Genomic DNA, 27104 nt, shown 5'->3' with positions numbered 1-27104 from the left:
GTACTAAAGGGGGGCATTGGTTCTGGTTGGTGGCACGAACCGGTACCAATGCCACCCTTTTAATCCTGGTTGGTGCCACCAACCAGGACTAAAGGCCGCGCACAGCGGCGTGGTGGTGGGAGTTTAGTCCCACCTCGCTAGTTGAGAGGGGCGCGCGGTGGTTTATAAGCCCCACTGCCGCACCCCTCTCGAGCTCCGCTCTATTGCAGGCTTACGGGCCTAATTGTCACTGCTATGCCAGATGGGCCTACTGGGCCTTCTGCGGGCCTGAATCCTGGCCCATTGATGGGTTTCTAGTCGTATTCAGGCCGTGGTGGCCCAGTAGGTGGCAATTTTTTTATTTTTTCCCAGTTTTTTTGTTTTCGTTTTTGCTTTTTTTGTTTTGTTTCTACTTACAACAAAATACTTATTTATTTTATTTTATTTTGTTTTGTTTCTAATTACTTATTTATTTTATTTGATGATAATTCTTTTTGCTATCAAAATTTCTAACAAAAAAAGTTCTTTATGAAAATTCTATTGCTTTTAATGATTTTGAACAGAAAATACTTTGATAATTTTAGTTGCATGAATTTTATATAATTTTAGCAGAGGTTGCTTATAAAGTTTTGAACAGAAAATACTTTGATAATTTTAGTTTCATAAATTTAATTTATGTTATTAAAGTTTATTTTATTTTGTTTCTACTTATATATTTTATTATAGTTATATTATTTTGTTTCTAATTACTTATTTATTTTATTTTATGATAATTCTTTTTGCTATTAAAGTTTGTAACAAAAAAGTTGTTTATAAAATTTCATTTTGCTTTTAATGATTTTGAATAGAAAATACTTTGATAATTCATCATTTCACCCACATAGCATGTGCAAGAAAGTAGAGAGGCTTACGCCAAAAACTGGATGCACTTCGTGTACAAAATGAACAACCTCTTTCGAAGTATCAGGGTTTCATAAGGAAACTCGTCTGTTACAAAGAGATTTCATTTTTTGAACTTATTTGAACTCCATAGTTTTTCTGTGTTCAAAATGCACCATTCAAAGCCACGTCATCAATTTTCAACCCTTTCTGACTTTATTTGTTATTTTTCATGCATTTACTGATTTTTTTCAGCTATAAGACCCTGAAATTGAAAAGCACTACAAATGAACTCTGAAAAGGTTGAAAGTTGGCATGGTATCATCATTTCACCCACATAGCATGTGCAAGAAAGTAGAGAGGCTTACGCCAAAAACTGGATGCACTTCGTGTACAAAACGGACAATCTCTTTCGAAGTATCAGGGTTTCATATGAAAACTCGTCTGTTACAAAGAGATTTCATTTTTTGAACTTATTTGAACTCCATAGTTTTTCTGTGTTCAAAATGCACCATTCAAAGCCACATCATCAATTTTCAACCCTTTCTGACTTCATTTGTTATTTTTCATGCATTTACTGATTTTTTCAGCTATAAGACCCTGAAATTGAAAAGCACTACAAATGAACATGGATAGATAAGTGACCAAATTAATAGTAGTTCATCATCACATTAAAACAAAAGTACATACATAGTTCAAATTGAACGACATATAGCTCTCCAGAGCATCTAGTTAAACCATACATTGAAACTATGTAAAACCTTTTAATGCAACAATAAATGCGATCATAATCACAACTAAGGTAACAATTGATCCAACGGCATATTGATACCAAGCCTCGGTATGAATGGCATATTTTCTAATCTTCAACCGCATTGCATCCATCTTGATCTTGTGATCATCGACGACATCCGCAACATGCAACTCCAATATCATCTTCTCCTCCTCTATTTTTTTATTTTTTCCTTCAAGTAATTGTTTTCTTCTTCAACTAAATTTAACCTCTCGACAATAGGGTCGGTTGGAATTTCCGATTCAACCACCTCCTACATAAATAAAATCTATGTCACGTTGGTCGGCATAATTGTCATAAACAATAAATGAACCAAATAGTTATAAAAAGATAATATATACCACATCTGAATCATAGATAGGACGAGGGCCGATGGGGGCGGATACCAGAACCATCGCACTATATAATAACAAGGAATAATAAAAGTAAGAAAATTAGACAAGTATCTATCTCAAGTAAGAATTTTTTCTTTCAGAAAGAAGATAAGAACAAGAGGCTCACCACGGTGGTGCCGGCGACGAGATCGGCGCGGGCGATCGACGGCGGTGAAGACGGGGACGGGACGTGATGGACCGCTAAACCTAGAAAAATCTCGGGGAAAATGGAGCTTAGAGGTCAAGTTTCGAGAGAAGAAATATTAACTAGTGTGGCTCGGACATTTCATCGAACACCTCATGTGCATAGGAGGTGAGCTAGAGCACCCAAATGCCCTCCCCTCACCAGCCAGCAAAAAACAGAGCAGTGTGGAGTGCTCTGCTCGCCGGCGATGGGCTATATATAGGCAAATCATTTGTCCCGGTTCGTGGCTGGAACCGGGACCAATGGATATGGGCCAGGAGCGAGGCCCATTGGTCCCGGTTCGTGCCTAGAACCGGGACAAATGGGTCCAAACGAACCGGGACCAAAGCCCACGAGGCCCCGGCCGGCCACCTGGGCTCACGAACCGGGACGAATGCACCCATTGGTCCTGGTTCGTATAAGAACCGGGACTAATGGGCTGGCCAGGCCCGAACGAAAGCCCCTTTTTCTACTAGTGTTCATTCCTTAGAATAGATTTTGCCTCATTTTGTTATTATCTTTCAAACAGACAAGTTATACTCAATTGTTATGATTACGAGGCAGATGACGGTGGACAACTCATGCATGTATTTGCCGGGGAGTAACGAATCATATCCAATTGCTTGAAATTTTACTAAAATATGTTGAATTCTATAAAATTGTGTTGAATTATGTCATACAGATGTGTGGCACCAATCCTGCCAAACGTTGGATAGGCCTCACCGAATACGGGTTAGAATTGTCCGTCTAGTCAGTTTTTTTCTTTTTTGAGAAACCCCCTGTGAGCGCAGGGGGTTCCCGCATTTCATCAAGAAGAGAGATGATTCAGTTTGTAAGAAAAATCGGACCCAAAAACTAACATTCACGGTTAATCAGGAAAACCGAGTGAAAACATGACAAAGAAAAGAAAAAAAAAGACACTAGAGTTTAGGGAGATGGACAAAAGCCGTCTAGTGAGTTGTCATCATCATTTTGACATGTAAATTTGGAAAACATAATCGAATAGGGTAAAAGTCGTCATAAGGTCACAACTAAGGGTAAAATATAACAATTTTAAGTGAGGTAAGAGAGCTATCACGAGACAAATTAGAGGGTAAAAGTGGAATATATTCTTATTTTTATATTTTTGAAGGAGTGTTGCCCCTCCATTTTCTATCATCAGAAACCGAGCAGATGTACAAAGATAATAAAAAATTGATCTTTTGATGATGTCTAATTAATCCAAGTCAAAATGGCTATACGATAACTTGTCCAAGCTCTCATAGTTCAGGACACAACTTCATGATGGCTAGTTGAGTACTTCCGTTCCAAAACAGATGAAGTTCTAGATTTTGCAGCTTCAATAAGCAATGCCAGTTGATATTTCTAGCAACACACAAGTAGGTAATTATTAGAGTTTTTTAGAAACACGGTACAAATGCAGATGCTTACATACATGCGCGCGCGCACACGCACACACACATCTCTATGAACGCACTCTCTACCCTTCTGAGCACCTTCGAGAGTCTGAGCGGACAGATCTTAAGATTGATGAACTCACCACGAATGCCTCACGGACACATCATATACCGCCGAAAGAATACACTGGTAGAAAAAGAGGCTTCCATACGCCCCCATTAGTCCCCAAAATAATCGAACCGCGACCAAAGGGGTCTTTAGTCGCGGTTCGGGAGGAGACCCGCGACCAACTATCTGGGCCCAGCGCGCTCGGTCGACAGCTGGCGGACGGGAGGGGCTTTAGTCCCGGTTGGCCTGGCCAACCGGGACTAAAGGTCCCCGAAGGCCTTTAGTCGCGGTTGGCCAGGCCAACCGGGACTAAAGGCCCATACAGCTGGCGGACGGGAGGGGCTTTAGTCCCGGTTGGCCTGGCCAACCGCGACTAAAGGTCCCCGAAGGCCTTTAGTTGCGGTTGGCCAGGCCAACCGGGACTAAAGGCCCATCCCTATATATAGGACTCAGCTCACTTCACTTCACTCAGCTCACTTCACAATTTTCAGAAGGGGGTGATGGGTTTGCTTTTGGTTCCTCCTATGCACACAAGGTGTTTGATGAAATGCCCGAGAGCCTGAAACAAACATGATATGAAGTGTCCGAGCCACACTTGAGCTTTCTCATTTATTTTTCCTCCGCGATCGCGGTTAGCAACTTGAACCTTTCATGTGTCATTGATAAAATATGCATGTGTGTAGTTCATTGTTTAATTTGTATTATTTCTAGCTAGTTAGTTTAACAAATGCATGATGGTTAATTATATACTTTATATAATAATAATGCAGATGAATCGGCAATGGATGTACGGTCCCCGACTCTCCGGCGAGTTCACTACGGGTTTGAAAGATTTCCTCGTAGTGGCAAATGCGAACAAGCAGCAAGGTTTTATTATCTGTCCATGTGCTGTCTGTAAGAATCAGAAGGGTTACTCCTCCTCAAGAGACGTTCACATGCACCTGCTTCGGCACGGTTTCATGCCAAGCTATAATTGTTGGACCAAGCATGGAGAAAGAGGGGTTAGAATGGAAGAAGATGAAGAAGGGGATGATATCGATGACAACTATCATGATCATTTCGGTGATACTTTCATGGAGGATGATGCTGAAGGTGGGGAAGGGTTAGGTGAAGGTGAAGAAGAGGCACATGATGAGCCCGCTGATGATCTTGGTCGGACCATTGCTGATGCACGGAGACGCTGCGAAACTGACAAGGAGAGGGAGAATTTGGATCGCATGTTAGAGGATCACAAAAAGTCGTTGTATCCAGGATGCGATAATAGTCTGAAAAAGCTGGGCTGCACACTGGATTTGCTAAAATGGAAGGCACAGGAAGGTGTAGGTGACTCATCATTTGAAAATTTGCTGAAAATGTTGAAGAATATGTTTCCGAAGAATAACGAGTTGCCCGCCAGTACGTACGAAGCAAAGAAGGTTGTCTGCCCTCTAGGTTTAGAGGTTCTGAAGATACATGCATGCATTAACGACTGCATCCTCTACCGCGGTGAATACGAGAATTTGAATGAATGCCCTGTATGCACTGCATTGCGTTATAAGATCAGAGGCGATGACCCTGGTGACGATGTTGAGGGCGAGAAACCCAGGAAGAGGGTTCCCGCCAAGGTGATGTGGTATGCTCCTATAATACCACGGTTGAAACGTCTGTTCATGAACAAAAAGCATGCCAAGTCGTTGCGATGGCACAAAGAGGACCGTAAGTCCGACGGGGAGTTGAGACACCCCGCTGATGGAACACAATGGAGAAAGATCGACAGAGTGTTCAAAGATTTTGCAGCTGACGCAAGGAACATAAGATTTGGTCTAAGTACTGATGGCATGAATCCTTTTGGCGAGCAGAGCTCCAGCCATAGCACCTGGCCCGTGACTCTATGCATCTACAACCTTCCTCCTTGGTTGTGCATGAAGCGGAAGTTCATTATGATGCCAATTCTCATCCAAGGCCCTAAGCAACCCGGCAACGACATCGATGTGTACCTAAGGCCATTAGTTGAAGAACTTTTACAGTTGTGGGCCAGACCTGGTGTACGTGTCTGGGATGAGCACAAAGGAGAGGAATTTGACCTACGAGCGTTGCTTTTTGTAACCATCAACGATTGGCCTGCTCTCAGTAACCCTTCGGGACAGACAAATAAGGGATACAATGCATGCACGCACTGCTTACATCAGACTGAAAGTGTACGTTTGGTTAATTGTAAGAAGAACATGTACCTGGGTCATCGTCGATTTCTTCCCCGAAATCATAACGTAAGAAAGAAAGGCAAGCATTTCAACGGCAAGGCAGATCACCGGCCGAAGCCTGCGGAACGTACTGGTGCTGAGATATTTGATATGGTCAAGGATTTGAAAGTCATCTTTGGAAAGGGTCCTGGCGGACAATCAGTTCCGCGGGGAGTTGACGGGCACGCACCCATGTGGAAGAAGAAATCTATATTTTGGGAGCTAGAATATTGGAAAGTCCTAGATGTCTGCTCTGCAATCGACGTGATGCATGTTACGAAGAATATTTGCGTGAACCTGCTAAGCTTCTTGGGCGTGTATGGGAAGACAAATGATACAAAGGAAGCACGGCAGGACCAACAACTTTTGAAAGACCCAGATGACCGGCATCCGGAATGGTTTCAAGGTCGTGCCAGCTACGCTCTTACCAAAGAAGAGAAGGTCATTTTTTTTGAATGCCTGAGCAGTATGAAGGTCCCGTCTGGCTTCTCGTCGAATATAAAGGGAATAATAAACATGGCGGAGAAAAAGTTCCAAAACCTGAAGTCTCACGACTGCCACGTGATTATGACGCAATTGCTTCCGATTGCTTTGAGGGGGCTCCTACCGAAAAATGTTCGAGTAGCCATTGTGAAGCTATGTGCATTCCTCAATGCAATCTCTCAGAAGGTAATCAATCCAGAAGATCTACCACGGTTACAGAACGATGTGGTCCAATGCCTTGTCAGTTTCGAGTTGGTGTTCCCACCATCCTTCTTCGATATTATGACGCACCTCCTGGTCCACCTAGTCGAAGAGATTTCCATTCTCGGTCCTGTATTTCTACACAATATGTTCCCCTTTGAGAGGTTCATGGGAGTATTAAAGAAATATGTTCGTAACCGTGCTAGGCCAGAAGGAAGCATCGTCAAGGGCTATGGAAATGAGGAGGTAATTGAGTTCTGTATTGACTATGTTCCTGACCTTAAGCCGATTGGTATTCCTCAATCGCGGCACGAGGGGAGACTAAGTGGAAAAGGCAAGATCGGAAGGGAATCCACGATATGTATGGACGGTCATTCTATGACTGAAGCACACCACACAGTTCTGCAAAATTCCAGCTTGGTGGCTCCGTACTTCGAGCAACACAAGAATATTTTACGCTCGGACAACCCCGGGAAGCCTGAATCCTGGATTAGAAAGGCCCACATGGAGACTTTCGGCAGTTGGTTGCGAAAACATTTAATGAATGACAATGATGTTGGAGATCAGCTGTACATGTTGGCCAAGAAACCATCTTCGACTATAACGACTTTCCAAGGGTACGAGATAAGTGGGAATACATTTTACACCATCGCCCAAGATAAAAAGAGCACCAACCAAAACAGTGGTGTTCGCTTTGATGCAGCAACCGAGAATGGGCAAAAGGTCACATATTATGGTTACATAGAGGAGATATGGGAACTTGACTATGGACCCTCCTTTAAGGTCCCTTTGTTCCGGTGCAAATGGTTCAAGCTAACAGGAGGTGGGGTAAAGGTGGACGAGCAATACGGAATGACAATGGTGGATTTCAACAATCTTGGTTACCTTGACGAATTCGTCCTTGCCAAAGATGTCGCTCAGGTTTTTTATTTGAAGGACATGAGTAGCAAACCGAGGAAACGGAAAGATAAGAAAACGATCAGTACATCATGCGATGATCCAAAGCGCCACATTGTTCTTTCAGGGAAAAGAAACATCGTGGGAGTGGAGGACAAGACAGACATGTCAGAAGATTATAATATGTTTGGTGAAATTCCGCCCTTCAAAGTGAACACTGACCCAAGCATTAAGTTAAATGATGAGGATGCTCCATGGATACGGCACAATCATAAGCAAGCAGGGACACAAGGGAAGAATTGATGTGTAATAATTTATTGTACCAAACTTTGTATTTGGTCGATGAACTGAATGATGTATCAAACCTTTTGTCAAACCTTCAAGGGATTTTAAAATGATTTAGTTTTATTTTTCTGATTTTTTTGATATATAATTGTATTTTTAAGATTTTAAAATGAATTAGTTTTATTTTTCTGATTTTAAAAGGAAAAAGTAAGAAGAAGAAAGAAGGAAAAAGGAAGAAAAAAACAGAAGAAAAAAACAGAAGAAAAAAGGAAAAACAGAAGAAAAAAACAAACAGAAGAAAAACATAAGAAAAAAACAGAAGAAAAAACAGAAGAAAAAAGGAAAAAGGAAAAAAGGAAGAAAAAAAAGAAGAAAAACAAGAAAAAGGAAGAAACAAACAGAAGAAAAAGACAGAAGAAAAAAGGAAGAAAAAACAGAAGAAAAACAAGAATTTAAAATGAATTAGTTTTATTTTCTGATTTTTTTGATATATAATTGTATTTTTAAGATTTTAAAATGAATTAGAAACAAAATAATATAAACTTTAATAAAATATATAAGTACAAACAAAATAAAATAAATTTTAATAACATAAATAAATAAGTAATTAGAAACTTTAATAGCAAAAATAATTATCATAAAGTAAAATAAATAAGTAATTAGAAACAAAATAAATAAAGCAAAAAAGAAAACAAAAAACAGGCAAAAAATAAAAAATATGCCACCTACTGGGCCACCACGGCCTGAATACGACTATAAACCCATTAATGGGCCAGGATTCAGGCCCGCAGAAGGCCCAGTAGGTCCACAGGCACATAGTGACAGAATAGGCCCGTAAGCCTGCATTTGAGAGGAGCTCGAAGTGGTGAGCGCAGCCGCGCTTATAAACCACTGTCGAAGCCTCTCGGCTAGCGAGGTGGGACTAAACATCCCACCGCACCGCGCCAGTTCCAGCACAGACCCTTTAGTCCCGGTTGGGGAGGCGGACCGCGACTAAAGGGTACCCTTTAGTCGCGGTTGTTGTCCCCAACCGCGACTAAAGGGTCTTTCTGCGCGGGAACGAAAGCGGCGCCAAAACCCTTTAGTCCCGGTTGGGGAGGCGGACCGCGACTAAAGGGTACCCTTTAGTCGCGGTTGGTGTGGCCAGCCGCGACTAAAGGGTACCTTTAGTCGCGGTCCTCCTCCCCAACCGCGACTAAAGGTGCGTCTATAAATACTGCACTTAGCAGTTTCGCCATTTCCCATTCTCCTCTCTCTCGACGCCGAAGCGCTGCCCCGACGCCGATCGACGCCGAAGCCCTGCCCCGACGCCGACGCCGACGCCGAAGCCCTGCCCCGACGCCGACGCCGACGCCGAAGCCCTGCGCGCCGCCGCCCCCGTCCCCAGTGAGCGCCGCCTCCGCCCGTGCCCTGCCCTTGCCCGTCGGCCGCCGGCCGCTGCCCGATGCCCTGCCGCCCGCTGGCCCTGCCTGCCGTCCTCCGCGCGCCGGCAGAAGAAGAAGAAGGAAGAAGAAAAAGGAAGAAGAAGAAGAAATAAAAAGGAAAAAGGAAGAAGAAGAAAGAAGGAAGAAGAAAACAAAAGAAAAACAGAAGAAAAACAAGAAAAAGGAAGAAAAAAGGAAAAAGGAAGAAAAAAAAGAAAACAAAAGAAAAAGGAAGAAGAAAGAAAAAGGAAAAAGAAAAAACAAACCGAAGAAAAAAACAAAAAAAAGGAAAACACAAGAAAAAAGAAAAAGGAAAAAGAAAGAAAAAAGAAAACAAAAGAAAAACAAACAGAAGAAAAAAACAAAGGAAGAAGAAAAAAAGAAAGAAGAAGAAAAAAGGAAGAAGAAAAAAAGAAAGAAGAAAGAAAGAAGAAAAAGGAAGAAGAAAAAAAGAAAGAAGAAAAACAAAGGAGGAAGAAAAACAAAGGAAGAAGAAAAACAAAGGAAGAAGAAAAAAAGAAAGAAGAAAAAAAAGGAAGAAGAAAAAAAGAAAGAAGAAAGAAAGAAGAAAAAGGAAGAAGAAAAAAAGGAAGAAGAAAAAAAGAAAGAAGAAAGAAAGAAGAAAGAAAAAGGAAGAAGAAAAAACAAGAAAGAAAAAGGAAGAAGAAAAACAAAGGAAGAAGAAAAACAAAGGAAGAAGAAAAAAAGAAAGAAGAAAGAAAAAGGAAGAAGAAAAAACAAGAAAGAAAAAGGAAGAAGAAAAAAAATGAAAACCAAATGAAAACCAAATGAAAACCAAAAGAAAGAAGAAAGAAAAAGGAAGAAGAAAAAAAGAAGAAGAAAGGAAGAAGAAGAAAGAAAGAAAAAAGAAAAAGGAAGAAGAAGAAAGAAAGAAGAAAGGAAGAAGAAGAAAGGAAGAAGAAGAAAGAAAGAAGAAGAAAGGAAGAAGAAGAAAGAAAGAAGAAGAAAGGAAAAAGGAAGAAGAAGAAAGGAAGAAGAAGAAAGAGGAAGAAGAAAGGAAGAAGAAGAAAGAAAGAAGAAAGAGGAAGAAGAAGAAAAAAAGAATTTTTACTTAAAGAATCTTATTTTTTAATTCCTCCTCCTCTATGTCCCCTTAATCTTATTTTTTAATTCCTTTATACTTAAAGAATTTTTACTACATGCAGGAGTGACATATGGCGGACGATAGAACCGAGCCGCTTAGGGATCCGGAGGCTGAACGTTATTTAATGGACATCATCAACAACGAGATTCCTTATGTGTCGGGCTCAGAATATGAGCAACAAGAGGATGTAGTCTCTTCTTTTCTGAACCTTGACGGTGGAACAGAGATTGTCGATGATCAAGAAGGTGAAGGAACGGACATTGTCGACGGAGGTCAACCGTCAACAACCGACGATCTCGAATTGCAAGTAGCAACCACCTCCGGCGAGGTATATATATACATTGAGCCTCTCGTGATACAAACTTACTGAAATGTGAATACATATGTATTAACGCGCGCGACTCTCTTTCTTTTTTTAGCCCTCCGGATCGAGTACGACAAAGCGTGGCAAATCCAAGGCGATGAAAATAGGAGAAACATATGCCATTGAGTTTGTCAGTGAAACCGGCAAGCCCCTACAGCACACCTCAAAGTTTATCAACCAATGCGGAGTCGTTGTTAGAGACAACGTCCCGATCACCGTCCAGGAATGGAAGGAGCCAAAGAAGGCACGTCTTGGTTTCAGTTTTGTCGACAAGAGAACGAAAAAGGATTGCTGGAGAAAGCTTATGGAACATTTCATTCTACCTCCGGAATACAACAAAGTCGATGAATTTGGTAACGAGGTTCCGGGTGGACGTCAGAGGAGGAGGCTAGTTAAAGAGTTCGCTCTTCAGAAGATGGGCGAAGCATTCCGGAACTTCAAGAAAAATTTAACCCGTGACTATGTCAACAAGGGCAAGACTCCGGATTTCAATGGACAACATGAGAAACTGAAAGATGATTGGCCAGAATTTGTGAGGCAAAAGCAATCGGAGCATTTCAAGGAAATATCAAAAAAAAAATAAGGATAATGCGAGTAAGAAAAAGTTCCATCATATTATGGGGCCAGGAGGATACCGCCTTTCGGAGCCTAGGTGGCAGAAGATGGAGGAGGACCTGAGGGTGCGAGGAATCCCTCTAGGTACAGAGGGATGGGACCCAAGGGCCAAAAGCTGGTGGTACGGGCATGGGGGATCGCTAGACCCGGAGACAGGGGTGTGTGTTCACCGGCAGAGACAGTTTGCTCCCACCCAAGCCCTTATTGACGCAATGACCCAAGCTCAAGAGGGCTTGATCAAGTTCAACAGAGAGAAAGACGCACTGACAACAGCCCTCGGGAATGATGAACACGGAGGACGTGTACGAGGCAAAGGCAAAGTTCCGTGGAAAGTAGGGTTTTCCCAGGACAATGACCCGTACTGTTACAGAAGCCGTAAGAGAAAGACGGACCGGGATGCAGATCTTATGACGAAGTTTGCATCGGAACTCCATGAGTTGAAGCAGACCATGCATGAACTAGTGAAAGAAAAATCGGCTGCAGGGTCGCATGAAGATCATGAAGCGGATCGCGGAAGCCAGCAGCGGAGAAGCAGCGTGGCTTCCACGGATGCCCCGCCTGGTGCTAGTGCACCGATGATCGAGATTCGTGCACCGGAGCCTCACTACCCCGTGGATGATGTAAAGGAGATGAAAGAATGTGATCTGCATTATCCCGTGGGGAACGTTTCCACGAAGGTAGCTAGCGGCAGTGCTTTACCCTGTACACCTGGAGCACTCCACCACAACAACCCCATTGCATATGGCTATGCTCGTGTCACGGTGGAAGACATAGTCCAAGGGTTTGAGGACCTGGAGATTGACAAACCTACACCCGAAGGGGAGAGAAGACTTGGAGATGTCAAGCGCCAGTTCATTCTATGGAAAAAGAAGTACATAGTGTTTCCAGGCGAGGCGCCAAGGCTAGCAAGTCCACCCCCCTCCGATGGTGGTGGTGGTGGTGGCGGTGGTGGCGGTGGTGGTGGTCGTGGTGGTTCACCTACACCTCCTTCACGCCATTCGACGCCGTCCCCCGATCCACAACCTCCGGTGGGTACGACGCCCCCCAATCCTCCTCCGGCGGGTACGACGCCCCCCAATCCACCTCCGGCGAAGAAGCAGAAGCAGGCGGACAGCAAGGAAACCCGCTCCTGGACTATTAACCCGGACCCTTATGTACCTAAGACCACAAGGGTACCGGAGCCATCACTGAAGCCTCTCCTCCCAAGGCCTGGGGAACTTAGTGAAGCTGAAACCAAATTGGCCGCGTCTGCTGATTATGAGAACTGGAAGGCGGATATGAAGGCGAAAAAAGAGCCTGAGCCCAAGCAAGTATTCACTGAGAAGCAAAAGAAGTGGGCTAAGGATTTTTTGACGACACCGTCCCAAGCCGAGCTGAATATGCCTGACGACTATGGACATGAACTTCGTAGGCAAGCAAAAATATTGAAGGAGGAGAAAGAAGAAAGTAAAAAAAGCGGGAAACAAGTTGACCAGCTCGGGATCCAGAAGAAACAATCGATCCCCCCGCTCATAGTGAAAGCCGGTCCGGAAGAGGACCCCGAGATCATAGCAGCTGCGGTAGCACTTGGATTGACTGTAGCGAGTGCCATGAAACAAGCGTCCGAGATGGGTTTGACTCTTCATGCCTTCTTAGGCCTTGAGGATGCGCCAGTATGTGAGATAGCATTACAATATGTGCAGAATGGGCCTCTCATCGAGCCTGCGCGGGAAAAGAGTCTACCACCACAAATGCGAAATCTGCTACGTTGGTACAAGCAATTCATAACATGGGCCGACAAAGAATATATTTATGCGGATGTTACAGATGAGCATCACACCAAACGGTACTCTGTAGAAGTTCATATGAGTGAATTGTTCCAGCTGTTCAATCTGCGCGACCTCGACAAATCTATGCTGAGTTGCTACGTTCTGTAAGTGATTTATTTCTACCTCATCTCGTTCTTCATTGCCTGCACTATATATATATTGTCCTAACTATATTGTTGCGTACGCTATTATGCAGATTGAAGATTTGGGAATGCAAAATAAGAAACATCCATGATGTTGGGTTCATTGACCCACATATCGTTAATGGACATGTGTTACAACATCACCCCGAAGACGTGGAGAAAGACTTGTACAAGTTTCTTAGAAAGCATCAACTCAAAAGTCATATTCTATTTCCTTACCATTTTGGGTGAGTGTTTCTCTCTTGTGCCCATTCTCTTTTGTTTACTCCATGCATGGTATGTCTAATCGATGAGTTATGCATGACTGTGCATGTAACGTGTCCGCAGGTTCCACTGGATTCTGCTAAATATTGAACTTCACACCTCCAGAGTTCTAATCATGGACTCTATGGATTCGGATCCAAAGCGTTGGGCCGACATGAGAAAAATGCTGCAAAAGTAATTATTTTCAATCATTTGAGCTCTATATCGATCGGTCTCTTTCGTTCATTTCCTAATATCAAGTAACTAATAACTCCCTTGTTCATTTAATTTTCTTTGCCCTGTAGGGTTTGGAGACGGTTCTCAGAACAAAATTGTCGGTGAATTCAAACATGAGCTAGATTTCAGAAGGTTAGTTAATGTGGATAAGCAGCCACCAGGGACCAATCTATGTGGATACTATGTTTGTGAGAACATCCGGAGACACACCTCTGAGCGGAAGGCATCGGATAGCGTGCGGAACGCGACTGATAACTTGCGGAGGAGGCTTAGTCCAGAAGCTCGCTTCTGACCAATTCAAGAAGAATTAGCAGGATTTTTCATGAGGGAAGTCATCAATCCTAAAGGAGAACACTATACCGAGGACGAAGAAATTTATATGCATACCCGAGATTGAAACTTGTACGAAGTTGTATATGGTCATCCATCCTAATTGTGTATGGAAACTTGTTCGAAGTTGTATATGGTCACCCGAGATTGAATATATATTATATATTCCTCTTGAATTCTTCTTGTTTGAAATTTCATATGCATGTATATAGTAGCGTAGAATATGTGTACTGAAACTTTATCAAAATTAAAATAAAACATAAAATATAATATAAAAGAAATAAAACACTCCAAACTAAAAAGAAACCAGGTTTAGGGGGGCTAAAACCCTAAACCTGCGGAGGAGCCCTTTAGTCCCGGGTGGCCACGAGAACCGGGACTAAAGGTCCTCCGCCCCGACGGACCACGGGTGCCCACGTGGACGGGCCTTTAGTCCCGGTCAGCCACAAGAACCGGGACTAAAGCCTTTAGTCGCGGTCCGTAAGAGGCGCGACTAAAGGGGGGGGTCTTTAGTCGCGCATATTTAGTCCCGGTTGCACAGCCGGGACTAAAGGCTGTTGCGAACCGAGACTAAAGGGCTTTTTTCTACCAGTGATAGTGCCAGAGAAGCTGAAATAAATTCAAAAAATATGTGAGCATCCGTCTAGAAAGAACCCAAGCGGGCTGGTTCCACCATTTAATATGGTTTCCGGTGTGTTGTGGCGTCATCTTATGTGTGTAACCTAGTGGTGCAATGGTCTAAGGTAGATAATTAATATAATTAATTATCAATTAATGTTTAGTGACATACAAAAAATAAATTTGACTGCACGCTTCACATGACTTTATGTACTCCCTTCATTCATATTTACCTGGATATTAGTTTTGACTGAAGTCAAACTTTATAAAGTTCGATCAAGTTTATAGCAAATAATATGAACATTTGCAATAAAAAAAAGTTATGATATAAAAATATATTCAATGATGAATCTAATGGTATTGATTTGGTGGTGTATACAGTGGCGGAGCCCGAAACTGAATATAGAGGGGGCCAAAACATGTCATATAATGTTAGAGGGGGCCAAATCACCTAAATCTAGCCAATTTTGTCTGACAAATAGAAGATTAGGAGTACATATAGGTGTATTTGTGAGAGCATTGGGGGGGGGGGGGGGGGGGGGGCTAGGCCCCTGCCAGCACCCCTCTGCCTCCGCCACTGGGTGTATATGTTACTCCCATCGATCCATAATAAGTGTTATGGTTTTAGTTCGATTGAGTAATATTTTTCCTACAAACTTGATCAAAGTTTATAAAATTTGACTTCAGACAAAGCTAATATGGGTCATAAGTAAAAACAGAGGGAGTATTTTGGAACATTGATGGTGCCACTTAGGATTAGCTTACTGATTATCTCAGCCACCATTAGTCTCTGACAGCCCAGCTAGCACTTTGACGTCGCATGCATGCGTGTGTACATGGTTTTATTCCCAAGCAAAGGATTGGCTTGATCTTTCGCTTTTGCAGGTCGACGCACAGCTAGCTAGCGAGTCTGTTGCGTTGTTCTGATTCCAGGCTTAACCCTTAAGAAACCGGCCAGCGTGCACCTCTGCAGCAACATAGTAGCTGGGACTCTTTTTCTGCATGCATGGGACGATGTGAAATGGGCGGTGGGGGAAGCTAGGCGGTGAAGAATCAGAAGTAACTTGAGTGTTGGGTTTGTGTGTGAGGTGTACTTAATCCTTTTTACTTGAGTGTTGGGAATCTGCACTGATCTTTTTTACTTTCAGCCTCCCTGCAGGCTACCCAGGGCCGGCCCTGACATCTTAGAGGCCCTTGTGCGAGCTTCATCTAATGGGCCCCTATAATGTCTTCCAGTAAAGGATGTAGCACCGTTTTGAGATTCAATTAATTGATTTAGATGTTAGTTCTTTTTTTCTTTTCTCACAACCAGATAATTGCTTTTTTGCCAACATTGTTACAAAAAAAGGAGAGAACCTGATTTCTTAAATCTTGGTTTTGGAGTAAATTAGAAGAAATTTCATGGTCCATCTATCCAATAATCAAATTTTTTTGCAATGCCGCAACCTGCAGAATTACCTGACTACAATTCGTACAAGAAAAGAGAAATTAAGTAGGTCAGACATCAGCAATGGCTTATCATGATTTTTGTTTATTACATCAGCTCATCATATAACAGAAATAAATAGACAAGGATCAAAGAATTGGGATCAAAAAATTATATGAATGAGCAATGGCTTCGGTTCTTACCTTGAACAGTGCCTGGACTTCACATCTCCACCGCCTGCCCTTCACCCTGAACACGGCTCTCACCATGGACGGCCATGCTGCAGGTTGCTGCTCACGCGTTCCTGCCAGGGGCCCAGGGACCCGAGTGTGTCGTTGGCTGGCCTCCGTCTGTCGGGGTCCCTTGGGGCTGTTTATAGAATGCAAGGAACCAAAGTAATTTATTGATTAACTTCGTAAATTGGGGCCTAGCCTCTTAGGAAGTCGGGGCAATCAATTTTTGGTAAAGAAGATGAAGAACGGGAGACGAACGAGGGCGTGATTCAAGGAGCCAGCGAAGGAGAAGGGATTGATGTTCGTGTGTGACTTTGTTTCCTTTTTCAACAAATATATACATTGTATATAGCATGTAGGTGCACAGCGTATGGGCCCCTGCTGAGGCTGGGCCCTAGGCCATCGCACTCCTCGCCATGGCCTAGGGCCGGCCCTGAGGCTACCATTTCCTTGTTGGTGGTGTTCTTTCTTGCTTTTAGCTTTTAGTTTTGCAGATGAGATGGGCGTGTGAACGATGGGAATGGAATGGTAGTATGCCAGCCTTTGGCTCCTCTTCCTTCTTGTGATGTGTAGAGTGTTCTTTTCTCTCTTTTTTGAGAAACACCTATAATTTATTGGTACTTATAACAATTACAGGTAAAATCCAAGAAAATACAAAGCAACTCCTATGACTAAGAATTACAATAAAATCACTTGGAAACACCATCTTCACTGTATCAATCTTTGCTGGAAGAAATACTCCAAAGACTTTGATAAAGAGGCTGCAATTGGACTGGAGCAACGGTGTTGTCACCCTTACACACGCACGAACATTACCAATAATGATTTTGTAAAGCGTCTTGAGTCGCCCATCCAAAAAGATGAGAGACCTTGATCGATGAACGTATATACTTGTGCCGGGGATGATCTCGTAGAAGTGCAGGACGTCGGATCATCATATATTCATCATGGTGTCGATGAAAGATTTCAACTTTACAAAGAATGAAAACAAAAACAAAAGTTTGACACCACAGCATAAACGCATCAGATCTGATTTGGATCTGCGAGGACAGAAAACTCTCTAATCTCATGGCACCGCCAAAAGAACGAGAGTAAATTTACCCTCACATAATACGATGATCGCTAGACGATGACGAAGAACGTGAAACTTTTGAAGATGCGAGGTCCCCCACCTCTCAGTGCTACGATGGCAGGCAGAGGTGAGGGAACCAAAAATTCTCTCGTGGCGGCGGCGCCGGCTGCAGCTAACGAAACCATACAAAATCTCGGCTAGTTTGGTTGTAGAGTGTTCTTCTTGATTAATGGACGATTGCACCCAGAATATACTATTAGAATTATCGGGCCAGTCCAATAGTTACGCTTGTATAGTTCTTTATTTATTCTTGAGACATTTTTTGTGATTTTTACTTGAAAATAATAAAAATACACAGTGGAGGAGAGCTCCTATGTGTGGCACCTTATGCACCAATAGAATCAACTGGCGCTCACGCGTTGCCTGTGTGGGCCGACCCACCAACGCGAGCTGGTGGACTGCTCAGGTCGCTCCGGTTACTATTTTTTCTGAGTTGTCGGTTGACTTGACTAGGCTGCCATTGACTAGATGTATTGACCTTTGACCTGACTTTTTGCAAAGAGTTTTACACACTCGAAAAGTTCATACATTTAGAAAAAGTTCATGAATTTGAACAAAAAGTTCGTTGGTTCCAAAAAAAAGTTCACGGATTTGAGGAAAAAAGTTCACAACATATGAAAAAAGTTAACGCACTTGAAAGATATCCAAAAACTGAAGAAATGTTTTTGAGTTTGGGAAAAATTCACAAATTTGAGTAAAAACCATGAATAATAGGCAAAATCACTTATTTAAGAAGAAAACAATTCAAGAATTTGAGGAAAGAACTTCAAAAAATCTGATAAAATTGTTAGTGAATTTGAAGAAATTAAACGAATTAAAGGAAAAATATCACAATTTTTAAAATAAGTTCATGAATTTGAGGAAAAAATTTCAGAGAATCTGGAGGATTCAGGAATTTAAGAAAAAACTTCAAAAAAATGAAAAGGAAATGCGAACTTCGGAAAGTTTACGAATTTGAAAGAAAACACGTATTTAAAAAAAAGGTAAAGAGAAAAAGATGGAAATGAAAAAACCGAGGAAAAGCTGGTCCGGAAAACTGAAAAATGAAGCTTACAGAAGCTTCCTAAAACCAGCCCAAAAACGCGTCTGGAGAATGGTTTTTCATGGGCTGACCTGCTAAAATATATCGAAGGAGAATGGTTTTGCGCCAATTACCAAAATGCCGATAACTGACGCTTTAGGTGGCAAATAGGTTTCGACAGATCCATTCAGCGCTTGGAGCGTCGGATGGCCGGCCCAACTGCGCGAGCTGTTCGCTCGGGTGACAGGTCAACTTGTTGATTGGTCGACTTATATAGGGAAAAAGAATCTAGAAACATTTGTAAGTTAGAAAAAATAAAAATAAAAAACATGAATTTGATTATTTTTTGAAAAAGTTCACAAAAATTGAAAAAAATCGTGGATCTAAAAGAAGTTCATTGAATTGCAAAAAAACACAAATATGATTATTTTTTAATTTTGAAAAACTTCATGAATTTAAAAAACTTTGTGGATTTGAAAAAAACGTGAATTGAAAAAGGCTCATCAATTTTCAAGAAAGAATCTTGAGTTTTGTTATTTTTGTAAATTCATAAAATGTTTGTGGATCTGAATATATTAATGCATTTGAAAAAAAAATCATGGATTCTAAAAAATGTTCACAAATTTGTAAATTTCACGTGTTTTTTTTTTGCGAATTTAAGAAGAGTTCCCTATTTTTTAAAAAGGATCAGAAAAAAGTAAAAGATGAAAGGAATGCTGCCCGAGCCTGCTAGCAGAAAGCAAAACTGAACAAAATAAATTCAAAAAAACGTAACCCCCCCCCCCCCCCCCCTCCTGCGCGGTAAAGTCTAACAGATGCATAAGAACTTATTTATGGCCATCATTACCATTCATTGGCCAACACAAAAACTAAATAAAGAACAAAACGAACTCAATTTTTCTGTGGACAAAATCAGCATTTGTTGACAAGCGTAAAAATAATCAAAGAAGAAAATGGAACAAAATAAACTTGATTTTCGTGGGACCTTTTGAAAGGAACTATTAAACACATGCAGAAGAAGCTCGTAAGGCACACAGGAGGCATACTTGACGATATCAAACAATTGGATAAACCCAGCGGCGTCAAATAGAAAGCAAACAACAAAGGGCCAAATCTAAGCAATGTTCATTAATCCGACAGGCTCACCAGCCAGCCAGACCGCGCACACCATGATTGGACCATCCAATGTCGAACAGAGAAAGTCGACCAACACCCCAACAACGGAAATGAGCACATGCCTATCCGCTAAACAAACAAAGACGACCGCCAGCAAGGCACAACAGTCAGCTGGGATACACAATTAAACCAGGCAAACCGTGGCTATTACCCGGCGGGCGAGAAAGCGCACACAAAGCAGAAAAATGCCCGCATGAGGCGCACAGCTGGGTGAAGTACACAGGCGAAGCAGGCACGACGCCCACACTCTCCCGACGACCAAAATGACGGACCAACGCAAAATACATCAGATGACAAGGGCCTGCTGCCCACATTCATGGACCCCAAAGCCGCCAGGGAGTGAGGCATGGTTACACGATCGGACGGCACGGTGAACACGACGCGGGCAGCAAGTACGTCACGGACGGATCGGACAGTGCGAAGACCGCCACGCTGACAGCAGGGCACGGCGTGGATGGATCGGACGGCACAGAGGCGTGTCGGAGATGCGGATGCCCTAGGAGGCGGGTACTCGAGCTCCCTCGTTTGGATCGGCGCCTCGCTTGGCTTGCTAGTTGCAACCGGAATTCCGTTGCAACCGTGTGGCAACTCCGACTAGTTAATGGCCATACCTTACCTTCCTCTCTGCCTTAGCCACCAAGGTTCCATTCCCGTCACGAAGCAAAAAAACCTCCTATAAAACACAGCTCGCCCAAAACACGGATCAAACGACCCCGGAAAAACACCCAAAAAAGGCGGCGGAAAGGGGAAAAGGGGAAGAACATGGACGGGCACGTCGGCCAGTTCTTCGAGTCAGTCAGCTCGATCTTCCGCGGGAGCGACACCCTCCCCGTCTGCGACCGCGACATCATCGCCGTAAGCGCCCCCCGCCCCTTCCCCGAGAATCCCCACGGACGCCTCTGGCTCGGACCTTCTCTTACTCCGCCGCTAGCTCTGTTGCTGCCCGTTTGTTCGGGGATCCGAATTTCCGCTGGAGTGTGCGGGGATTCACGAATTCGGCGCGTTTTGAGTGACAGTCCGCGCCGGCTTGTTAGTTCTAGCGCCAAGGGGAATTGCGTCCCGTCACCATCATGGGGATTTTGTGTTTGGGCGGAATCGACACTGCTGCGCTTTACTCTTCGTTTATCTAAATCGGTGTCTGTTAAGCTATTTTCGGTGTTGTTAAGGGATCATGTTCAGCAACCAGACATTTTGTGATTTTTCTACTGTATTTGATTACTCAATTCCCAGTTCACGTAAGGCAATTATCTGACTGATTGAGCCTCTCTTGATGTCCAATTGCCTTGCGTTTGCGGGCGAATTTCCGGAATGTGACTGGGTTTACGTAATCAGAAGCATTTGGACAACCCGTGCCACCATGCCACTCCTTTATTCTCAGCGGATTGTAGGGGAATTTGGGTGTCACCATGTGGATTTGGGGGTTTGCCGAATCCCCAGTTCCCGCTGCTTTCATCTATTAATTCGAGACGAATCTTTGTTATTTCGTTGGCTGTGTCGCTAAGCCACCAAACATTATAGTTATTTGATGTTACTTTAATCGATCTATTGATTCTGAGACAAAATCCTTGTCCTCTCTTGAATCCTTTCCACCTTCACGCTACTATATATGTGAAGCTTAGGTCGATGAACCATTATTTTTCTGTATGATTCCATATCCAGCTGGATTGTGCTTGATCATGCACTCCTTTGTGCTTGTCTAATATATTATCATACGCACTTTTGTCTCAGGGTTGTGAAACAGAGGTTGCTGAGGCTGCAAATGAAGAACAGAAGAACGACAGCCTCATGAGGCTGTCATGGGCGCTTGTTCACTCTAGGCAGCCCGAGGATGTCAACCGCGGCATTGGAATGCTTGAAGGTGATGCATCCATTCTATATACTCCCTCCGTTCCTAAATATTTGTCTTTTTAGAGATTTCAAATAGACTACGACATACGGATGTATATAGACATATTTTAGAGTGTAGATTCACTCATTTTGCTCAGTATGTAGTCACTTGTTGAAATCTCTAGAAAGACAAATATTTAGGAACGGAGGGAGTAGTACTTAATAGTTTTATATTCCGAATTTGTTAATGATAATAGGAATTGACTGACTTGAGCAGTACTTTACTACCAAGATATGGGTGTTCATCTCATTTTCTGAAAATTTCCCTGAAATAATGCATATTCCTTGGTGAACTAAATAGGAGTCATGTAGTACTTGAGTTATTTGTGTGTTTGTTCCACATGTTCATTTTGATTTTTGTTTCATATTGGTATATTCTGATTCTTCAGTTTTCATCAGTCGAGTGCCTTTTCTTAGAATTTATCACATGAGAACATTTGTTAAGTTGGAGGGCCACACCCACATGGCTGTCATGGCATGTTGAGATGCTGTACATGTCTTGAATTTTGAGTTCTGATCTTCTCTTTTATGTATAGATTCGGAGCATCGACTACTGTATTTGATTGTGCTATTTTTCTCTCTTTTTAAAGTGATAATGCATAAATCTTATCCGTGTTGTTGAGAAGATATAAACTGTCCTGCCATGTGGATGGATGTCCATTGCAGTGGTCCTGTCAGACTTCAACAGCCCCGTCACCTGGAAAACCCAATCGTAGTGTCATTAATATGTGATTTCCATTGCTTAAAGTAAAACATCCTACTTAGATGTAGGCTGCGGTCATCCTAGGCTTTCAATCTTGCACATTCATTTGAATCAAGCCAACCCTACTTACTGTAGCATTTTGTTGCTCACTTAGCACTTGTACTTTTCCTATCTGAACTTTCCGCTTTCCCTCGGGCAGAACTCATGATTTGTGTTGGCATTTCTCAGCTTCTTTCGGCAAGTCTAACAGTCCGCTACAAACAAGGGAGAAGCTCTATTTGTTGGCTGTTGGACACTACAGAAATGGGGATTACACAAGAAGCCGTGAGCTTCTGGAAAGATGCTTAGAGGTTTGATTACTCGACAAATCATTTCATTTCTCGCTACCAGCATTACCATTATGGACATGACACTTGGTTTTACTTAATTTGGAAAGTTTTCCGGGGTATTAATCAAGGCAATTAAGAGAGTTTAAAGGGGTCTGTCTAGAGCACGAATCTTAGCGCAAAATCAATGACATAGGACTCAGATGTGCAATACTTAAAGCACATCTAGATGTGCTTTAGCAAAACTGGAGTTTAAATGTTATCTTAATATTGTGTTTTTATTTCCTTATTAGAAAGCCCAAATTAGGACGCATATATGGGTTATGATCATGTTTACTAATTTTCTGAAAAATGAAGGCATTACACTGGAAAACATGCCATTAGACAATTACTATCTGGAATTACTTCATTTTGTATAAACTGCTGCCGAATTGGCTGAATGTAATGTAATTTTCTTTCTTTATTAAAGTTTTGGTAATCATAGTTTGACTCGTTATGTTTAGTCTATAGCTCTACTTTGTACCTTTATGACATGCTCCTGAATTTGAGGCTAAATTGCTAACCAATGTGCACTATCACGTTTTCTCCAGGTTCAACCTGATTGGAGGCAAGCTCTTACTTTGGAAAGGCTCCTTGAAGAGAAAACCAAAAGAGGTAGGACATGCAGTGTCCCATGTCAGACTATATAGACGAATGCACAATGATTTTGATTTCTGCAATCTCAGACTAGTAGATAAAAATAGTGTAAAGTGATTTTAGTTTGCTACTATTTACTGTACATGTCAAATACACTACTACAACAACAAAGCCTTTCAGTCCCAAACGTATTGGGGTAGGCTGGTGTTGAAATGCATAAGATCTCGAAATCTAATCATGGCACCCCTGTCCATTGCTAGTTCTTTGGTGATATTGCAGTCCTTCAGGTCTCTCTTTACGGACACATTCAAATACACTAATCAGGGCAAATGTTCTTTAGTAGCAAATGCTCTTCTAGTATACTGCAAGCATAGGACCTCCCAAACCCATTGCTGCCAGCGGGCGCCCAGTGAAGTTAAGAAGGATCCAAATGACACATTAAGAGTTATACGAATCTGTTTTTCACAACGTTGGGCCATGCATCCTCTAACTATTTGACATACCACTTGTGATCTGTACCAGTTGGTTCCTTTGGAAGAATTAACATGACTGGCTGATTTTTAAATGCAGATGGTATGATTGGCATGGCCATTGTGACTGGCGCCTTTGGACTTGTGGGGCTTGTTGCTGGTGGAATCATAGCTGCTGCTTCATCGTCCAGGAAGAAATGAGGCTCCTGTATGCGGCGAATAAGATGATTAGATGAGCAAGAGCTTGATGTAAAGTTGCGTAATCTTACCTTGATGAGCAAGAACCATGTGCGCACTTATCCTTTTCCTTTCCTGTTTCCACGTTGGACCAACCTTAACCGCACTATGAGTTGTCATGTTACGACATTTCTACCGTCAGACACTTTTACCCCTGCCCTACTGATAGAAGAATGCATGTTAAGCTAATGCTAGATCATAGACTGTTGCCTCGGCTCATTTGTTCTGATAATCCATCTTACAAGCATAAGAGGAGCTGTATCTTATGCCAACGTAAGATGTTGACGCGAAAATTTCAGAAGAGCATATGGCTTGAGGCGAGAAATGGTAGAATATTTTGGTATTTCCGCATCTGATAAAATTGCGCTTCTACAATATGATGATGGCACAATGTTCCCAACAAACAACATGATCATCTAATAGACCTTTATTTGATGCAAACACCAATATCTTTCAATCTTCACTCCTTCCCTACTAAGGCCAACAAGATATCCATGTAATACCCCGAGGTATCGCCGACGACATCGTCTGTTACGGTCGTCTTGAATCTGACCCTGTACTCTTGCTTGATCTTTTTCATGTCGATGTCGGCCCTGGACACGATTGCCCTGGTGAGTGCGTCCTCGTCCGTTCCAAGCCCTAAGATGGAGTACCTGATAACCTGACGAGTGACGAACACAGAGCTTACGTATCATCTCACAGTGAGGATTATATTCAACTCTCACCGGAGCAGTGATACGTACCTCTGCGAAGTGCTTTTCAGGAGATGTGAGGCACCAGACAGCAATCTTGAGCATCCTTGCAAACTGGCTGCTGCTGTACTGCTTCATGTCCTGCAGCAGCAACAACAAGAAGCTTCAGTTCACCAATTGGATCCGTGAATGGGATACTTGATAGATATATACCACTCCTTCCATTTCGAATTACAAGATGTTCTAACTTTCTTCTAAATCAGATGTATGTAGACGTGTTTTAGTGTGTTTGTTCGCTAATTCCAGCCCATATGTATTTCATATTGAAATATCCAAAACAATTCATAACAGAGGTGATATTATAGTTAGACAAAAAGAGGTGATAATTAATAAACCTCTTCGATGTCGCTGCCATGTTGTTCCTTGTAGCACCGGAACGTGGCGGCGAGCTGCGGCTTGCTCCTTGTGCTCACGATCCGGACGACCTCGCCGGCGTGCGGCTGCTTCTTCCTCCGGATGGCCTCCGCCAGCTGCGCGGCCTCCAGCTTCGCCACGTCCATGTCCACGCTCTCCTCCGCGCACCGGTACGACCTCACCAGGCTCACCAGCAGCTGCAACCACCAAGAAGCAAGCACCCAGGAGCCAGGAACATTATACTACATACTATACTCTGGAATGGATTGCTCTGTTCTTCTCCTGGAGTAGTCACCTTCCTGAGCGGTTCTTGGAACGCGGAGCAGGCGGCGACGTCCTCCTCCAGCGAGGATCCATGGAGGGACCGGTACGCGCGGCGGACGGCGACGAGGTGGTCCGGCGCGGCGGCGCAGGCGGCCTCGATGAGCACCCACGCGTCCCTGTCGTCGCCCCGCCTGCCCAGGGCCTCCCTCGCCAGCTTGGCGTCCCTCTCCGCCGGGTCCGTCGCCAGCAGCACCATCGCTTTCTTCATTAAGTTATCATCGTCGTCAGTACGGATCATCATCATAGCTTCCGTTGATCGACTGTGGGTGTGGATGTGGTGCGAGTACGCACCTGGAAGTGGCCGGAGAGCTCGCCGTGGAGGCGGGTGAGGAGGGACTCCTTGTAGAGGCTCGCGTAGGCCCGGCGGATCTCGGCGCGCTGCGCGGCGGTTCGCCGGCCGAGGATCTCCACCAGCGCCTTCTCGTCCGTGCCCCAGCCTTGAAGAAACGGAAATCCACCGGCAAACTTGAGCGCTCGACAGAAATCGCACAGAAAGGAGATGGTCGACATGTACGCACGTTACCTTGCACGGCATTCCTGAGGCTATCCGCGTCGGCGGCCGGGGACGGCACGGGCGTCGGGACGTCGATGGTCGCCATCTCCCGCGCGCTGGCTGCTCTGTGCTCTCAAAGACTCAAACGCACGCAGAGGAAGATGATTCAGTGGAGGGAGGGGAGGAGGAAGGAATTGCAGCTTTTTCTTGGTGGGTGGGAGCGTGCGGGCCGAGGGCGTGCACTAGGCCCTCTGGATGGAACGGTTGGGCCCCGCGGTTCTTGGACGCCGATAACGAGCGAACGTTCGCTGAGAGGGGTGGTATTTGCGAACGTTTTTACCGATAGTTTCTTCTGATTTGCATGACAATTTTTTCAGAACAGCACGGCAATTTCTTTAGAGAAAGGCATTTTTTCTTCTAAAATTGCCACCATTTGATGTTGCGTTGCAACTAAAACTGTCAGAAAAATGCGTGTGTTTGTCATCACTTCCCAGGGAACGTTCCCCGGTTAGTGTTTTCGATTTTCTTTCACCATCTCCAATGTTTTCAAGTGTGCATTGGTCTTGTTTCTTTTGGGGATTTCTACTACCTAAAAAACATGTTCGTTTTTTCTTTGGATTTTGTTTTTTATCTAACTACCTAAAAAACTGGTAAGAATTTCTTTTATCGGTTTTTGTAAAGTTCTCTTTTCTGCCAGACGGAACACTTCGTCCAACGTTATGTATGTTTCCCTGATCTTTCTCCATTTAAATTTCCCCCCTCATATCTCTGGGTTTTTTCACTGGTTTCTCCTGAAAATCGAAAACCGTCTTAACTATTAGTGGGAGCTTTTGCTCCGCCCCTCCCCAAAAAGTCTTGGGGTTCCTCTGTCTCACGTCGACGTCGCCGCTAGTCCGCCTTGTCTCCGGTGGCCTTACGACCATGGCGGCGCGGTGGATCACGACCCTTGCCGGTGGGAGGGCTCTGTTTTTAGATGTTTTCTTGAGTTTTGTTAGGGTTTGTGGCCTGCTCAGGACGACGAGATGGTGGTGGCTCCCTAAAGATGGAATAAGGTTCTCCCCGTCTAACCTTCATTCAGGCGGTGCGTCTAACATTATTGGTGGGCGTGTGGAGATGTGTCTCCGGCAGATTTGTCCTTGGTGGATTTGCTCGGATCTGGTCATAGTTCGTCTATGTTTGTGTGTCTTCAAGTTGGATTCTTCCGATTTACACTACTCTTCAACGGCGGCGGTTCCTGCTCTGGTCCT

The 27104-nt window shown here is 43.4% G+C and overlaps 2 protein-coding genes across 2 annotated transcripts; one reads left to right on the top strand and one right to left on the bottom strand.

Moving 5' to 3' along the window:
* Positions 1-20228: 20228 nt before the first annotated feature.
* On the top strand, positions 20229-24133 carry LOC109751471 (mitochondrial fission 1 protein A). Its single transcript, XM_020310353.3, has 5 exons — positions 20229-20530; positions 21404-21533; positions 22494-22615; positions 23182-23245; positions 23798-24133. The coding sequence occupies exons 1-5, from the start codon at positions 20438-20440 to the stop codon at positions 23896-23898; spliced, it is 510 nt and encodes a 169-aa protein (XP_020165942.1). The 5' UTR covers positions 20229-20437; the 3' UTR covers positions 23899-24133.
* A 126-nt stretch (positions 24134-24259) lies between these two features.
* LOC109751470 (annexin D3) lies at positions 24260-26084 on the bottom strand. The gene is made up of 6 exons (XM_020310352.2): positions 25888-26084; positions 25656-25801; positions 25336-25566; positions 25022-25237; positions 24678-24767; positions 24260-24595 (listed from the first exon to the last, which is right to left on the bottom strand). The coding sequence occupies exons 1-6, from the start codon at positions 25961-25963 to the stop codon at positions 24395-24397; spliced, it is 960 nt and encodes a 319-aa protein (XP_020165941.1). The 5' UTR covers positions 25964-26084; the 3' UTR covers positions 24260-24394.
* Positions 26085-27104: the final 1020 nt, after the last annotated feature.

This window comes from Aegilops tauschii, chromosome 4, assembly GCF_002575655.3.
Source record: "Aegilops tauschii subsp. strangulata cultivar AL8/78 chromosome 4, Aet v6.0, whole genome shotgun sequence".
Lineage (NCBI taxonomy): Eukaryota > Viridiplantae > Streptophyta > Magnoliopsida > Poales > Poaceae > Aegilops > Aegilops tauschii.
The sequence above is the reverse complement of the archived record's forward strand: the minus strand, read 5'-3'. Positions and strand labels throughout refer to the sequence as shown.